Raw genomic sequence first — 17579 nt, 5'->3', positions numbered from 1 at the left:
TCTGGCTTCCTTCCAGTCTTCTACAATTTCTCTAGTGTTCCACCATTTACTTTGGGGTGGGAGGGGGAATATCAACATTATGGTCAAGCAAGCTCTTCAGCCAGTTCTTTTTAAACTCTTGGATGAAAGTTATCCAGACCAGTTGATTTTAAAGCATGTTTGGTTGGATCTAATCTTTACGTATCACAATGACAAGGACCATAGGTTTTTGTTCCAGGCACACAGACAAATGCCTGAAATGGGACATTACTGGGCTTTTTAATCCCATCAGGGTCTAAGATGAGGCTGTTCTTCAAGTACTGGTTTATCACAGTGTTTTGGAACCAGAAGGTTTAGCCACTAATGCTTCCTGCAATGACACTGCTTGGAGAAGATTCTGATGCCCCTTTCTGGCCCAGAGTGAGAAGGTGCTGCATATGGAACAATGAAAAGGCAAATGACCTTCCTCAAAGGAAGCCAAACAATGCACATATGCATTTGTATTAGGAAAAGCAGCAGAGCAAGAGGCCTATCTCTTGAACCATGATTTCTCCATCTTTGGTTCCAATATGTGTCAGAACTAATGACATTTGACAGTCTTCTGTTAAAAACCCAAGAAAATAACTAAGATAAGGCTGCACTGACCGCAGGAATGATGCATTTGTGCAAATGTGGGTCCAAGGACCCAGCTAAGTTGCTGGTCCATCTGTTACAGGGTTAGAAGGGACTGAGGTGAACTGTGTGCCACAACCCCTTTCATAGTCCCACTCTTCAAATGTTCTGCTCCTTCTCTTATGGCTCTGAAGGCACAAGCATGTTCTATTAGACATTGCTATTAGAAGGTTCCATCAGTCCAAGCTACACCACCAACATATCCCAAATGTGGGAATGTGCAGAGGCCACAATCAAAAATTTTAAATACGCTATCTTTCAATCTCTTGTAGCTCCTCCAATTTCTTATCTGTTTTATATAGGAAATTCCTTGGGGGCAAGGACTATATGTACCTTGGTCATGTACAGCCATAAGCACAGGATCAGCACTTAAAACAACCGGCTTTAATAAGACATGGTCACACATAGTGAAGACGGATTAGAGGTCCATAAACAAAGAAAATTACGTATCGAGTTGAGGTTTATCTAGTGGGTGCTTCAATTAATTACATCCAGTCATATTACATCTTTAATCATTTGGAAGACTTAAGAAAATTCACACATGATGGTAATTCGGAAGTGTTCTGAGGACATAATGGAACCCAGAGACTTTAGAAATATGGGCAGAAAAACATTACATCTGAAAAAATGCAAATTAAGACAGCTGTATGGCAATGCCTAAAGCAGTTTAAGTGGGAAGACTGAGAAGGCAATTCGATATGAGCTTGCAGTGTGATCTGGCAATAAGAAGGACTAATGCAATTTAGGACTGCATAATGAGAAGCAAACATGTAATTTGTCCAGCTACACAGCACTGGCATGATCAGACCCAGAAATCTGCATTCTGTTTGTCCTCTTTTTCACAATAGGTAGCTAAAATGAAGAAAATTCAAAGAGGAGTAACAAAATCATTTTAAAACTCATGGGATTAATTTGTATTATGAGAAAAAATAAAATATTGATTCAAGATAGAGGGAAGAGAAATTACAAGGAATAGAGAGTGAGGGGAAAAAGTTTTCCGTCCTACTTTGCCTCACCTGTGTGGTTGCTAGTCCATTGCTAATGTTGAATCCATTGATTGTTATCTGAATTTGTCCACGATTAATCATCTCAATCACGGCTTCTGCAATTGTATTCATAGGAATGACTGGCATACTGAGGGCAGCATTGCTGTCTGCATTGTCTCCACTATCAGGGCACTTCATCTAAGAAATCATGCAAGATTCATCAGTGAGAAAATGCTGCATTCAGTCTACTAAGGCAGAGTGCACAGAAGTGGAGTTCTCACCTTAACAATTTTGACATCAGGGAGGCTGTCAAGGAATGCCTTCAAATCAATGCCATTCAGAACAATCCTGTTATCATAAATATGGCCATTGGACTTGAAATCAATGACTGCTTTTTTCTATGGATCAAGAAAAACAAGTTTCAATTTACAGCATTCCATTGCCAAATTATTGCACTGAATATAAGTTCCCAGAGAAGTCCGAGTCCCCACTAGACAATCATTACTATCAGCTTTCCTTTCCATCACTCTCTCTTACCTTCAGGTGGGGAAACATATTAGCATGGTCTCCAATAAAGAAAGTGTTTGGCATGTAAGCCAGTTTCTCAGAATATTGCTCTGCCACATCAACTGGGGAAGTTTCTTGATCTGTGATGATATAATCCATGAACAGTGCCCCACTGGTTCCAGGGTATCCCAGCCACATAGCCTACAAGCCAAGCCAAAAAGCAATAGATTTTAATTTCAAGTACGGACAAACCACATGTGCAACTGTATAACCTGCCCTGATTCAGCATCTCTCTACCAAGGTTCTCACAAGGATTCTCAAATGGCTGAAGCCCGACAAAATGAAAGAATTATCGCCAAATCATGGGAATAATGAACAAGTAAATAAAAACAAAAAATCTGTGACAACTATGGCCAGAAATCCATCAAGCACACAGAGTCAGCTATACACATTTATAAAGTTGGGTATTAACCAGTCACCTCAGTTTCTTTGACCTGTTTGGAGTCTGCTGTGGCCTGGAATTAAACAGTCCCCAAGTTTCTCTGCCCCTTGTCGTGATTTAAGGTAACTCTCCATACTGCTCATGTGACTTATGAACCTACGTCTCACTGAAAGTCAAAAGGACATAAGGTGCTTTAAAAATTTTTACTCTTAGTCTCTTCCTCTTTTGATGGGTGTACTATACGACAGCATAGGTTGGATTTGTCCCACTGCATTCAGCAGGGTGTTAAAAACAGACATTTCATCCACACAAGCAGGGCCAAGAGCAGAGAGTTGGGAGATGCTGCTTTTTTGCTGTGGGAGGAAAGGGTCGAGCCACTTCTGCTTTTTCCAGAGGGGAGGGGAAATAAGGAGCAGATTGCCCCAGGTAGAGAAGAGGAGCTAGGCGCACAGGGTTTTTTTTTAACATCCAAGAGGAATGCAGCCCCAAAGGAACCCTGCAAAGAGCAAAAGGTTCACAACTACTACTAGTTAAATGGAGGTGAGATGGTAAGAGTGCACAAGTCCAAAATTAAATGGAAACCCATAAATCATTTTACTTCTTTGGGTTGGTCTGCTCTTTTGAAAGACAGTTTTTACACACAGCTGCAACAGTAGAGCAGTGCAGGACCTGCAAGTCCAAAACGTCTAACAGACAAGCATTTGCACTGCTTCAAGAACCTTACAGAAGGACATTCTTCAAGATGGTGTTTGCTTAATACTATCCTTTTCTCAGACCAACAAATTGAAACTTCTACCTCTGACAACTCAACTGATTTAAGATCTGCTTTACAGGATACAAGGCTGTTCAGTGCCAGACACCCAAGTCAGCATCTACTAAATAAGACTACTCCCATTGTTTTGCGGAAGCATTTCTGCAACCAGTACACTTACACACACTTATGCTCAGACGAGGAACAAAAATCTAGATCTTCCTTCCCTCTGGCAAAAGGCAGATTGCTGTTCTTACTCTTGGAGATGTACAGATGTCATGATGATGGGCGCCAATCTGAGACCCTATCTATCCCACTTATCAAGACTCTGAAATGGATGGGTAAGAGGGGCAGCCCTCTTTTTTTGCACATCAACTGGTATCAAAAGGTCAGAGAAGACATTAGGACTACAGATTTGATTATGCATCAAAGCAGGTCACTACCGAGGTGACTGACCACAAGAATTCCTCAGTATGGCATTCCACAATACCACTGAACATGTTTCTGATTTGTGGTGCCTCTTCACTACCAGTGTATTACATCTATTTTTATTTTAACCTACATGATGAAACACGGATTTAAAATCCCAGAGAAACCAAGATTAATCCATCACCACCAGCACGCTCACTACTAGCTAGCTCAGGAGCAATCAGAAGGAGCTGCTCAACTATCTGTGGCAAAAAACAGAAATGAAAGCATTAACGAGTAGGGCTCTACCAAATTCACGGACATGAAAAATGAGTCACGGACTGAATTGTGGTCTCCTTCCGTGAAATCTGGTCTTGTGTACTTTTACCCTATACTATACAGATTTCAGCATTTCTCAAATTGGGGTCCTGACCCAAAAGTGAGGAGGTAGCAAAGTTATTTTTGGGAGGTCATGGTATTGCCACCCTTACTTCTGCGCTGCCTTCAGAGTGGGGTGGCTGTTGGCGGGGCACCCAGCTCTGAAGGCAGTGCCCCACTAGCAGCGGTGCAAAAGTAAGGGAGGTAATACCATGCCATTCTTACTTCTGCACTGCTGGTGACAGCTCTGTCTTTAGAGCTGGGACCCCGGCCAGCAACCGCCGCTCTCCAGCTGTCCGCAGCAGCATAAAAGTAAGGATAGCAATACCACAACCTCCCCCCTCAATAACCTTGTGCCCCCCACCCCCTCGCAAAAAAACCCTCCTTTTTGGGTCACGACCCCTACAATTACAACACTGAGAAATTTTAGATGTAAATAGTTGAAATCATGAAATTTATTATTTTTAAAAACCTATGACCGTGAAATTGACCAAAATGGACTGTGAATTTGTAGGGCCCTGCTAATGAGTAGTATCACTCGTGCTGCAGGGCAAGAATATCTTATCTGCTGATATGTGTGAATGCTACAACAGTCCAAGACTGTTTAGCTTTGAGACATCCCTAGTCTAATATTGGACGCAGAGACCCAGGAGTGAGAATTCTGTGTATATGGTACCCTTAAAAAATTAAGAGTATACAGGCCAAACTATCTTTAAGAATATTTGTGCTCTTTGATGAACCCTGTCTCCTTATTTATACTAAGGGATTTTAGCACACCTAAGGCAAGGTAAAATAATCACAAACCTGACAGCTGTCTCTTGCTACTTACATTTTTCCAGTATTTTTTCAGAAAAACTTTGGAAACAGCAGTTCTATGTTGGCCACAGAAAGCCTCCAAGTGCAGAATGAGTTCAAATAATCAATCCAGTGTGCATTTTAAACCAAGGACACTATTATCCAACAATACAGCAGCAATGAAGGATGGAAAGGTGGCCTAGCACACAGGACACTGGACTGACACTTGAGACCACAGTTCAATTCCCAGTTCTACCACAACACCCTGATGTGCCCTGCCCTGTCTCTCCACTCCTTATCTATAAAATGTAATATCCCTGCCTACCAGGAGTATTGTGAGGATAAAATCCGTTAATGATGAGAGGCATCAGGATATTACAGTAATGCAGATTCTGTAAGTATTCACATATTGGTAACAGTAAACTGCTCTAACATTTTTGTATGGAAGAATAAAATAAATTTGCTTTATAGAATTTTATAACATAGCTTGAGATCACTAACTTAAAATGTAGCTCATTTACAGCAGATTAAAGGTGTATCTAACAGTTTCAGTTCACCTATATATTTAACACATCACTACCTTGGGTATTTCCACCATCCAGGGTTTCCTCTTAGTAGCATTAATCTTCCACTAGGTGTTGGTATCGAGTTATTTTAATTTGAACATGGCATGTTTGCATATATGCACTGTAAGGACTCTGGTGTCAGTATACCACATCATGTTCAAACCGCACCTGGTTCTGCAGTATTTACAGCATTATCTGATGCTGTGTTACCAAAAAAATATTGTGCTTATGCAATCATGTACTCAACCTGTATGGAATGATTCTTGCTCATGGAAATAAATTCCCCAGAGGCAGCTCTGGCTTCTCCTAGTCGTATCCTTCCTGCAAAGATTCAAAGCTGAGGCTTCGTACCAAACAGCATGACTGACCACACTGCTTAAAATATCTGCTCTCATGAGAAAGAGAAGCTAGCGTGCTCAAGAACCATGAAGCCATGTTTACTCTTTCCTTCGGAATATTATTCAACATATAATATTGGAAAAAGGGAGCTAACTGTATGACTAAAATAACTGATTTATATACACTACTCTTTACAGAGCAATGCTTATTTTCTTCCTGTCCAATATGGTTTCTCTCACTCCCAACTTAAAAGGGAAGAGAGAGAAACCAGCCTGTTTTATGACAATGTTGAGCATTGCTCTTACATCAGACAACGCTCTCCAAACACTGTTTAATTCCTTTACCTGGATAGGTGCTGGTCTGAGAGCAAACAGCTCATTACGGGCTCCCTTAGTGTAGCCATTCATGTTAATGAGGATGTGTATCCCATCCTGGTGAATGCGATCTGCTGCCTTTCCATTACATGGTATCTAAAATATAAGAATCAAGAACAAACATTACTAATTATTCTTACTTTATCACTGAAAGACCAAAAGCAAGATTAGAGGTCAGCACACCAACAAGTTTAAAATATAGAAAAACTTTAAACAGCGCTATATAGTTCAGATTAAATTTACAGCTAGCTCACGTTTCCCTTATCCACCTCCCCCAAATAAAGATGCTATGACTGACAACAGCCACTCAGTTAACCCTGAAAAAACATTCAAAAGGCAAGCATGTCCAAGTTCATTCAGAGACATTTCGTATGACAGCAGGATCAGAACAGTCACTTATAGCCCTAACTATTTCACAATTTTGAGGAAAAGAAGGACAGAGCTGCAGAATAAGGTCAACGGACATCAAAAAAGCAGGCTAAAACTCAGAATAGGCAGATAAGGGCCTATGGGAAGAAAATCTAAGGGATAAAGGCATTCAGGAGAGCTGGCAGTTGCTCAAGGAGATAGTATTAAAGGCATAACAGAAAGCTATCCTGATGAAAAGGAAAGACACGAAGAAAAGTAAGAGGTGAAAATGGCTCCATCAGGAACACTTAATTACTCCAAAATCAAAAAGGAATCCTACAAAAACTGGGAACATGAACAAAACTGCTAAGGCATAGAAAAGAATAGCACAAACATGAAAGGACAAAACCAGAAAGGCTAAGGCACAAAATGAGTTATACCTAACAAGGGACAAAAGGCAATCAAAAGAGGCACATTAAACATATTCAGAGCAAGAGAGACAAAGGGAAAAGGTAGGTTCTCTACTTAGCGAGAAAGGAGAACTAATAATGGATATCAAGATGACAGAGGTATTTAATGCCTATTTTGCTTCAGTCTTCACTAAAAAGTGAAATGGTGACCAGATACTCAACACAATATTAAACAAGGGGGAAGAAATGCAAGCCAAAATAAGGAAAGAACAAGTTAAAGAATATTTAGATAAAGTTAAATACAAGTCAGCAGGGCCTGAGGAAATTCATCCTAGAAACTTAAGGAGCTAGCTGAAGCAGTCTCAAAACTAATAGCCATTATCTTTGAGAACTCAAAGGACAGAAGATAGGCAAAACAGTACCTATCTTTAAAAAGGCGCACAAAGAGGACCAGGGGAATTAAAGATCAGTTAAGGCATGGAGGATTACACTGTCCGCGAACCTGGAGATGGATAGGGAGAACAGGAAAGTATACAGGGAACAAGAATGTGCTGTGCAGGAAGAGATGCTGGGGATTATGAAGGAGCAATCAGACATGTTGAGGCATCTGGCTGAGGTTCAAGAAAGCCAGCTGGATGCTAGAGTAACTCTGCAGCCTACGCAGAACCTGCTGTCATCACTACCCAGTTCTACCACCTCTTCCCCCAAATGTCCTATAAGGCTGGAGTGGAGGGTTCAGTATCCCTTGCTTTTCTTGTTTTTCCCTCCATCCCCCAGTGTTAGCCCTTTTGCCCCAGGTTATCTTACTTTTCTGTGCTGTCTCTGTGTGTTTGTGTGCATAATAAAACTTAAATGGATTGAGGAGAAAAGGCTCTTTATTCATTCAACACATGGTGGTTGGTGAGGGAAGAAAATGCAATGGAGGGGACAGTTTGGTAAGGAGCAACACAGATAAGCGTCCCATTACTCTGACTCATTGCTGAAACTGGTTTTCAAAGTCTCATGGAGACACAAAGCCCCAGTTTTGGCCCTGGTGTCTGGCTGATCAAAATTGGCTGCCAGGCGATCTGCCTCAACCCCCCACCACAGCAGAAAAACTTTTCTCCCTTTGTTTCACAGATATTATGGAGCACATAGCAGGCAGCAATAACAATGGGGGTACTGCTTTCACTAAGGTCTAACCTAGTAAGCAAACAACGCCAGCAAACTTTTAAACGTCCAAAGGCACATTCCACCACCATTCTGCACTTGCTCAGCCTATGGTTGAACTGATCCTTACTGCTGTCCAAGCTGCCTGTGTACGACTTCATGAGCCATAGGAGCAAGGGGTAGGCTGGGCCTCCCAGGATAACAATTGGCATTTCAACACGACCAATGGTTATTTTGTAGTCTGGAAAGAAATTCCCTGCTTGCAGCTTTCTGAACAGACCTGTGTTCCTAAAGATGCACGCGTCATGCACCTTTCCGGACCATCCTACGTTGATGTCGGTGAAACAGCCCTTGTGATTCACCAGTGCTTACAACACCATTGAGTAGTACTCCTTTTGGTTTATGTACTCTTTGGCAAGGTGGTCTGGTGCTAAGAAAGGGATGTGTGTTCCGTCTATCACCCCACCGGAGTTAGGGAACACCATTGTGGCAAAACCATCCACTATGTCCTGCACATTGACCAGAGTCACTGCCCATCTTAGCAGAAGTCTGTCAATGGCCCTGCAAACTTGGTCACAACAGATCCCACAGTAGATTTACTCACTCCAAACTGATGCCCCATTGACTAGTAGCAGTATGGCATTGCAAGCTTCCACAGAGCTATGGCCACTCGCTTCTCCACTATTAGAGCAGCTCTCATTTTAGTACTGATATGCTTCAGGGCTGTGGAAAGCTCTTCAAACAATTCCTGGAAAGTGACCTTACACATTGCTGGTCACTCCATAGCTGCATAATGATGTGGACTCGCCACTCACTACTTGTTTCCTGGACCCAGAAAAGGCGCTCAACTGTGTCAAGGTGATGCGTGACTGTTGCCAGCAACTGCGAATTGCTCTGCTCTACATCTTCCAGCAGGGCTACTTGCATGGCGTTACACCATTCTGTGTGGCGGCTCCTGTATCAGCTATGTAAATACCGCAGAAGAAGGTGCAAGGTGTTTGTAATGCTCAGAACAGTGTACAGCTGAACGAGGTCCACATTTATCGTGCTATGACGTCCGCACAGGTAACCTAGGCTTATGAAAAGAGGCGCAAAAAAGGTTTGGTTTGTTTGCCATTAATCTCAGGGAGAGAGGGATGGAGGGAGGTAAGTGCATCATGGGAGGCTAACACCATCTTCCCATAACCACCTACACCAATGTTTTGGTCCTATAAGGCACTACAAGCCCAACCCAAAATTCCACTCCGCTACATGCACTGTGGGATAGCTATCCACAGTGCAGTGCTTGGTGTGTCGATGTAAGCCCTGCTAGCGAGGATGCACTCCACCGACACAATGAACATACTGTGGACACACAAGATCAACTTGCTTAAATTAGTGGCTCAGTGTCAACTTAAATAAAGTCAACTATGTAGTGTACATATGGCCTTAGAAAGAGGACAGTAATCCATATTTACTGTAGGCAGGACAAATAGTAAAATGGCATAATTTTCAGCAAGGGAGATTTAGGTTAGATATTAGGAAAAGTTTTAACTATAAGGGTAGTTTCATGACCTCCTGAGGTCCTTCCATCCCGACACATTTATGATTCTATGTTGAATAGCAGGTGCACATCTTGTCCTGGTAGGTCAATCTCTTCAATGCCTAAGCCTCTGACATGTATCCTAGCAACTCCTGGAACACTCAGAAAACATTAGGTGGCACCACAGACAAGCCCTTCTTGCAGGCCAGGAGAGGATTCTTGCAAATCTCCTACACAGTCTGCCTCCTCTGAACCAGACAGGAGGTCAGGAATATTGACCAGTGGACGGCAACTACTGCTACCAGTCTAGGCAGGAGAGAGAGCAGCTCTCAGAAGGTTTATTTATTTTTAAATCCCCAGATGCCAAATGGTGAGAAGGACCCTGCTACAAGGCCAAATAGCTATGGTGTGGAAGATGTAGACAAACTCAGATTCCATACTCACCCTGTGCAGTAACTGACTTTCTTCGAGATGTGTCCCTGTGGGTGCTCCACTTCAGATTTATGTGCATCCCAGCGCCTTTGATCAGAGATTTCTACAGCGGTACCCCTACAAGCTGCACATGCACTGTGCCTGCTTCTCGAGCTGTCCGTATTCTAATAGCACATGCACAGCCTGGGCACCTCAGTTCCTTCTCTACAACGGAGTGTGTTACAAATTCTGAAGTAGAGGGGAGGAGGGCGGGTAGTGGAGCACCCACAGGGACACTCATCTCGAAGAACGTCAGTTACTGCACAGGGTGAGTAACCTCCTCCTCTTCTTCTTCAAGAAATGTCCCTGTGGGTGCTCCACTCCAGGTGACTGAAAAGCAGTATCCCTTAAGATGGTTGGGACTTCGGATGAGGCAAGAAGGCTGTTGACAAGACTGCTCTACCCAATCTGGGTGTCAGATGGTGCAGTGGGGATGAGAGCGTAGTGACTGGCGAAGGTAAGGTTTGATGCCCAGGTCGCTGCCTTGTATATGTCAGACAGTGGGACACTGCGGAGAAAGGCAATAGAAGTGGAGACAGCTCTGGTAGAGTATGTTCTAATTGACGTAGGAGGTTGTATTTGCCTGAGTTGGTAACTAAGATGTATACAGTCAACAATCCATTTGGAAAGTCTCTGTGTAGAGACAGCATTTCCTTGTGAACGCTGTGTAGTAGAGACAAAAAGTCTGGAGGGTTTCCTAAATGGTTTTGTTCTATCCAGGTAAAAGGATAATGCTCAGCCAACATCAAGGATGTACAATGTCCTTTCAAAGGCGTTAGCATGAGGTCTGGGGAAAAATGTTGTAATGTGTATAGCTGGGGTCGGCAACCTTTCAGAAGCAGTGTGCCGAGTCTTCATGTATACACTCTAATTTAAGGCTTCGCGTGCCGGTAATACATTAACGTTTTTTAGAAGGTCTCTCTCTAAGTCTATAATATATAACAAAACTACAGTTACATGTAAAGTAAATAAGGTTTTCAAAATGTTTCAGAAGCTTTATTTAAAATTAAAATGCAGATATTAGTTTAGTGTGATCCTTGCCCTTGCTGAGTTTTCCAATGTCTGGTGGCACCTCTTTAGATACTTTAAGCAGCACACAGGCTTTGAGTTATTAATTGATAACCGGCTGGCAGGAGGTCCGCGGCTGGAACCCCAGATCGGCATCTGAGGTGAGTGGAGCTGGCAGGGCTGAGCACAGCTGGAAGCCTGGACCCTGTCTGGCAGGGGACCTGCACTGGAAGCAAGGTGAGTGGGGCTGCAGCGGGGACCCCAGCTGGTAAGGGGCCAGCAGCTGGAACCCCAGAGTGGCAGCGGGCTAAGCGGGTCAACCCGCTCAGCTCTGGGGTTTCAGGGGTGGGCTAAGCATCTCCGCCAGCCCTCCTCTGGGGTTTCAGCCACCGGCTCCTGCCAGCTGGGGTCTCAGCCCATTGCCAGCCTGGGGTTCCTTCCCCCAGGCCAGCAGTGGGTGCTGAGTGGGACCTCAGCTGGCAAGAGGCCAGCAGTGGGAACCCCAGAGCAGCGGCGGTCTGAGCAGCTCAGCCCACCGCTGCTCTGGGGTTTCCACCACCAGCTCCTGCCAGCTGGGGTCTCAGCCCGCTGCCAGCCTGAGGGAAGGAACCCCAGGCCAGCAATGGGCACTGAGTGGGACTGGCGGTGGGAGCCTGGCTAGCAGGAGCCTGTAGTAGAAATCCCAGAGCGGCGGCGGGCTGAGCGGCTCAGCCCGCCACGCATGCCATCAAAAAATTGGCTCGCGTGCCATAGGTTGCTGACCCCTGGTGTATAGGTTTGCTGAGGTGAAAGGAAGAGCGTAGCTTATTTTGGGTGCATGCATAGTGTGACCTTATCACGGGAGAACATGGTATACGGAGGTCTGCCATAAGTGCCCCCATTTCTCTTACTCTTCTAGCAGACATGATTGCAATGACAAAGGTGGTCTTCACGGATAGGTGGAGAAGGCAGCAGGTAGCCATCGGTTCAAAGGGTGTATCCATCAGGGCTTTGAGGACTAGGTGTAAATCCGAGAGTGCAGCAGGTGGTTTCGCATCTGAGTATAACGTCTGGATGCCCTTCAGGAACCTTTTGGTGATCGGATGGGCAAAAACCATTATGTTGTCAACCTTATGGTAGAAGGCGGTGATTGCCATGAGGTGGACTGACAGCTCATAGAGAAGCCAGATGTTTTAAGGTGTAATAGATAATCTAGTATCAGTGAAGCAGAAACTGGAGAGATCTGTTTGCCAGCGCACCAAGATATGAACAGTTTCCATTTATGCAAGTAGTTGTTGCGCGTGTTGTGTGTTCTGCTGTGAAGCAAGACAGTGCAAATTTGGTCCAAACATGTTAACTCTGCATTAGAGAATCACTGATCAGCCAGGCCCCCAGGTGGAGACGTTGTACGTTGGGGTGAAATAGTTCTCCCCTGCGCTATGATAGGAAAGGGAGTGGCAGAAAAGGGAATTGGTAGCTTGACTGACATGCGCAGGAGGAAGGGGTACCATGGTTGTCTGGCCCACGCTGAGGCTATGAGAATGATGTTAGTTCTGTATCTTCTGAATTAGTCTGTGCAATACAGGCACTGGTGGGAATGTGTACATGAGAGAGTCTCAGTCCAAGAGAGCATAAAGGCTTGCCCCTATGTGTTTCCCCAGGCCTGTGGAGCAGAATGTCAGGCATTTTTTTAGTTCCTGCAGAGAAGAGATCCAGTTGGGGATAACCCCAGGTCTGGAAAATGCTGGAAAGAATGGTGTCACTGAGTTCTCACTTGTGTTGTAAGGGAAATGATCGGCTGAGCTCGTTTGTGGTGGTATTCTGAGAACCTGGCAGTATGAACTGGAGATATGGATGTTGTGTTGAAGGCACCAGTTCCAAAGTTTTACCACCTCTGTGCAAAGGGAGAGTGATCGGGCTCCCCCATCTGTTGACATATAACATACATGCGATATTGTCGGTTATGATTCAAATTCTGTGGTTTTGGATGATGGGAAGGAAATGGAGGCAGGCATTGCGTATGGCCCAGAGCTCTAACAAATTTATGTGAAGCCTGCTTTCTGAAGCAGACCAGAGACCCTGAGTGGTGAGGTGGCCAATGTGTGCTCCTCATCCTGTGAGGGATGCTTCTGTGCTGATGGTAACTGAAGGGGGATCATGTCGGAAGGGAATCCTGGTGCAAAGGCGGATGGGAGAGGTCCATCAGAGGAGTTCTGGACTTTCTGGGGCATAGTTAGTAACCTGTTTAGCTTGTGCTTGTTTGGTTTGTGTACCGTGGCTAGCCAGCCCTGAAGGCATCACACATGCAGGCAAGCATTTGTGACCACAAATGTGGAAGCAGCCGTATGTCCTAAGAGCTGTAGGGAGTCTCAGACTGTAGTCTGTGGGCTGGCACGCATCTGGGTAATAAGGTTGCCCATTGTGTGGAATCTGTCCTGGGGGAGAGATGCAAAACTAGTGGTGGAATGGAGGTGAGCGCACATGAAGTCAATTTGTTGGGTAGGTGTAAGATAGATTTGTTTTTGTTTATTTGCAGGCCCAAGGTGTGGAAGCAGTGAAGGGTTGCGAGAGTTGCATGATTTGCTTCTAACTGTATGGGAGACTTGAGGAGAATCATCCAGGTAAGGAAATATGAGGATTTCTTTTTTTCTCTGAGATGTGCTACTACTACTGCTAGCACCTTGGAGAAGACACATGGTGCAGTAGAAAGGCCAAAAGGGAGGACCCTGTACTGGTAATGTTGTGCTCTCACTGCAAATCTGAGGAAACGTCGATGGGCATGGTGGATAGAGACATGGAAATATGCATCTTGGAGGTCAAGGGTTGAAAACCAAATCTCCTTTCTCCAGCGTCAGAATTATCATTGGGAGAGCATCCATCCAGAAGTTCTGTTTCTTGATCAACAAGTTCAAACGTCAAAGATTGAGAATAGGGCGCCAAACGCTGCTTTTCTTTTCCCATCAAGCAGTAGTGGGAGTAAACCCCTTTCCGTGTTGAGGGCGTGCCTCCTTTATTGCTCTGAGATGCTGTACCTTCTGACAGAGCAATTGTTCATGAGAGGGGTCCCTGAAGAGGGACGGGATAGGAGGGTGGGTGGATAGTAAGGAGACGAAAGGGATGGCATAACCCAATTTGATAATTTCTAGGACCCGACTGTCCATAGTGATAGATTGCCAGCTGGCCAGGAACGAACACAAACAGTGTCCAAAAAAATGGTTGGTTAGAGTTGGCGCGAGGTTTTCTATACCCTCAACCAAGATTTCAGATGTGTTTATTTGGGTTAGGAGGGTACGTCACCGTTGTACGCGGAGGGTGATGTCATTGGTTTCTGGGCCTATGTCGTCGTTGCGTATCATATTGTCTGAAAGATGGATGTTGTGCAAAGGCATGGTAACGCGGTCATTGGTATGGCTGATATCTATATTGTCTCTTCGAGGCAGGAGTTTGGATGCCTGAGGATCAGAGAGTGGCATGGGAGTCCTTCATAGAGTGAAGGACCTCATTGGTTGTAGCAGCAAAGAGCTTGTCTCCATCGAAAGGGAGATCTTCAACCGTATTCTGTATCTCCTTCGGAAAGGAGGAAGAAGCAAGCCATGAGGACTGCCGCATGACAATGGCTGTGGATCTGGCTGCTGCATCCACAGCATCAAGGGCTGCTTGAAGAGCTGTGCGGGAGATCAATTGGCCCTCGGACACCACTGCTTTAAATCGTTGTCATTTATCCTCTGACATCCTCAATACACTGCATTACCTTAGAATAATTTTTGTGGTCATATTTTGCTAAGAGCGCCGCATAGTTCACTACTCTAAATTGCAAAGTGGAAGAAGAATACACTTTGGGGCCAAAGGAGTCCATTCTCCTGTCATCTTTGTCTGATGGAGTGGAGCGGAAGTGCTAGTATTTGTTTTTCTGATTGGCAGCGTCAACCACTAGGGAATTAGGTGAGAGGTGCGTAAATAGAAACTCAGATCCCTTAGATAGGACGAAATATTTGCGGTCTAATCTCTTGCTAGTGGGCATTATTTTAGATGGAGTCTGACAAATAGCTTTAGCAGGTTCCATAATGGCTTCATTAATTGGCAGGGGGAAGGGATAGCTCAGTGGTTTGAGCATTGGCCTGCTAAACCCAGGGTTGTGAGTTCAATCCTTGGGGGGCACTTAGGGATCTGGGGCAAAATCAGTAATCGGTCCTGCTAGGTAAGGCAGGGGGCTGGACTTGATGACTCTTTGGGATCCCTTCCAGTTCGAGGAGATAGGATATCTCCATTAATTTACTTTACTTTATTTAGGGCTATTCTGGAGGACGTGGCAGCTTGCAGGATGTCGGTAAGCTCATGTGTTTCAGGTGCCTCCTCTTCGGTGATCTTGAGCTCTTCTACTGCTCTCTGAAACAGCTCTTGAAAGTGAGTGAGGTCATCACTAGCGGGCGGGGTACCATGGCATCTTGGGATGTTATTGCTATAGCAGAGGTGTGCAGGGCAGTGTCCCCTGTAGGGAGGGCTGCCACTTCAGGTCTTATCTGAGGTTCAGTGTAAGCCAGTAGTGGGGAGGGTCTGACAGCTTTCCTTCAGGCAGCCCGCAGAACACCCGAGTGTGGTGTGGTGTAGTCCATGGACCCCAGTGTGGCTATTGCCCCGGGGGGGCACAGGTGGTCCCATCCAAGGATTGCCATACCAGTGTGGATAGCCTTGAGGAAATAGGGATTCTGCTGCAGGGCGTCTCCCTGTTGTAGGTAGTTGAATATGAGTTGAGTACTGAAAGGAAAAACATCTAGTCACCATATTCCTCTTCTTCCTCTCATACTTCATTTGGAGGGGCTTGAAGTAATAGGTGAGTACTGAAGATATTGTGCTAAAGGTCTTGGTGACAGACTGGTGCCAAGAAGAGGAGAATCAGACGCATGGGACACCCTTAATTCCTCTGGCTGTAAAAAACTACAGTGGTGCTCACTGACCAGGCATCGGTGCTAGTGTAGCTGGTGGAGGCAGAGTCTGCTGCAGTATCTGCTCGCGCACCGAAGGGTGTCCCGGGGGCACAAGCTGACTCTGGGTAGTAGGAGCCCCTGAGGTAGGCACTTCAAAGGAGGCTGGAGACCTCAGGGGGCTCAGTGCAGAGAGTGGTGGTGGCAGAAGCAGCGTCGCAGGATCAAAGGACAGTGCCGAAACTGCCGCTTGTGCTGTCAGCACCATAGCAGCTCTCAGCACCGTGCTCACAGCAGTGGCTGAAGAAGAGCTGAAAGAGGTGGGCAACTGAAAGCCCTGAGCCTCAGCACCATGGAGACGGGCAGCCGACACATGGTCAGTGCCTGAGGTGCCTGCTGCATAAAATGAGCTGAACTGCGGAGTGGCAGCTGCTGAAGATAAGAGCTGGTTTTAACTTTTTCTCCAAACATCCCCTGAGGGGAGATGAAGCTGGCCTTTTTTAAATCTTTCCTTTACCTCTGGAGGGTGTCACAGAGGTTTGCTGGCCAGGGTCAAACACTGGTCTAAGTGAGTTTTATAGGAGCAGCATTTTAAACCTGAGTTCCCTGTCCTTGCATGTCCTAACCTTCAACTTATTACAGTGGATGCATGAGACTCCCTCAAACAGCGTACAGTGAGTGCCCATCCGAAACGTGGATGGCATCCTTACAGGAGGCGCATCTCTTGAAGGCTGGGGAGCCAGGCACGTCCAAAACCGCGGAAGTTTTTTTTTTCTCTTTAAATAAAGTAACAACTAATGTAACTTAACTAAATAATTCTAATGACTGAAACTAACAAAACTAAATGAAACCAACTAATTTCAAGAGCGCTGCTGAACTCCGTCTCTAGCCGGGGCGGTAGAGAAGGAACTGAAGCCCGGGCCATGCACGTGTTATTCAAACACTGACAACTCGAGAAGCAGGCTGAGCGCGTTCGCAGTCCATGGGGTACTGCTGTAGAAATCTCCAATCGAAGGTGCTGGGACGCACCTAGACCTGAAGCGGAGCACCCACAGGGACATCTCTCAAAGAAGAACCGAAGGCATCACTGTGATCACCTGCTGTGATCTCCTGTAAAAACAAACTTCACTGAATTCCCAAAATAATTCCTAGAGCATAGCTTTTAGAAAAACATCCAGTCTTGATTTAAACATTGCCATGGACGAAGAATCCCTCACAACCCTCCATAAGCTGTTCCAATGGTTAATTACTCTTGCAATTAAAAATTTATGCCTATTTACAAACTGAATTTGTCTAGCTTCAGCTTCTAGCCAGTGGATCATGCCATAACTTTCTCTGCTAGAATGAAAAGCCCATTTTTAAATATTTGTTTCCAATGCAGATACTTATAGATTGTTATCAAGTCATCCCATAATCGTCTCTTTGAGAAGCTTAATAGGTTGAGGTCCTTAAGTCAATCATTATCAAGGCATGTTTTCCATCTCCATCAATTTTCATGGCTCCTTGCTGACCGCTCTCCACTTTATCAACATCCATCTTGGATTGTGGCCACCAGAACTGGAGACAGATTTCC

General features: G+C 45.1%; 1 protein-coding gene across 4 annotated transcripts in view; it reads right to left on the bottom strand.

Moving 5' to 3' along the window:
* OGT (O-linked N-acetylglucosamine (GlcNAc) transferase) overlaps positions 1-17579 on the bottom strand; it is an 80593-nt gene that overhangs the window by 15250 nt on the left and 47764 nt on the right. For all 4 annotated transcript variants that reach the window (XM_030575007.1, XM_030575008.1, XM_030575010.1 and 1 more), the window contains 4 exons: positions 6168-6293; positions 2175-2345; positions 1919-2035; positions 1668-1835 (listed from right to left, as the gene is read on the bottom strand). In XM_030575007.1, the coding sequence (XP_030430867.1) occupies positions 1668-1835; positions 1919-2035; positions 2175-2345; positions 6168-6293 (582 nt within the window). The remainder of the gene's footprint in view (positions 1-1667; positions 1836-1918; positions 2036-2174; positions 2346-6167; positions 6294-17579) is intronic.

Source organism: Gopherus evgoodei, chromosome 9 (assembly GCF_007399415.2).
Source record: "Gopherus evgoodei ecotype Sinaloan lineage chromosome 9, rGopEvg1_v1.p, whole genome shotgun sequence".
Classification (NCBI taxonomy): domain Eukaryota; kingdom Metazoa; phylum Chordata; order Testudines; family Testudinidae; genus Gopherus; species Gopherus evgoodei.
This window is presented reverse-complemented; position numbering and strand designations above follow the sequence as displayed.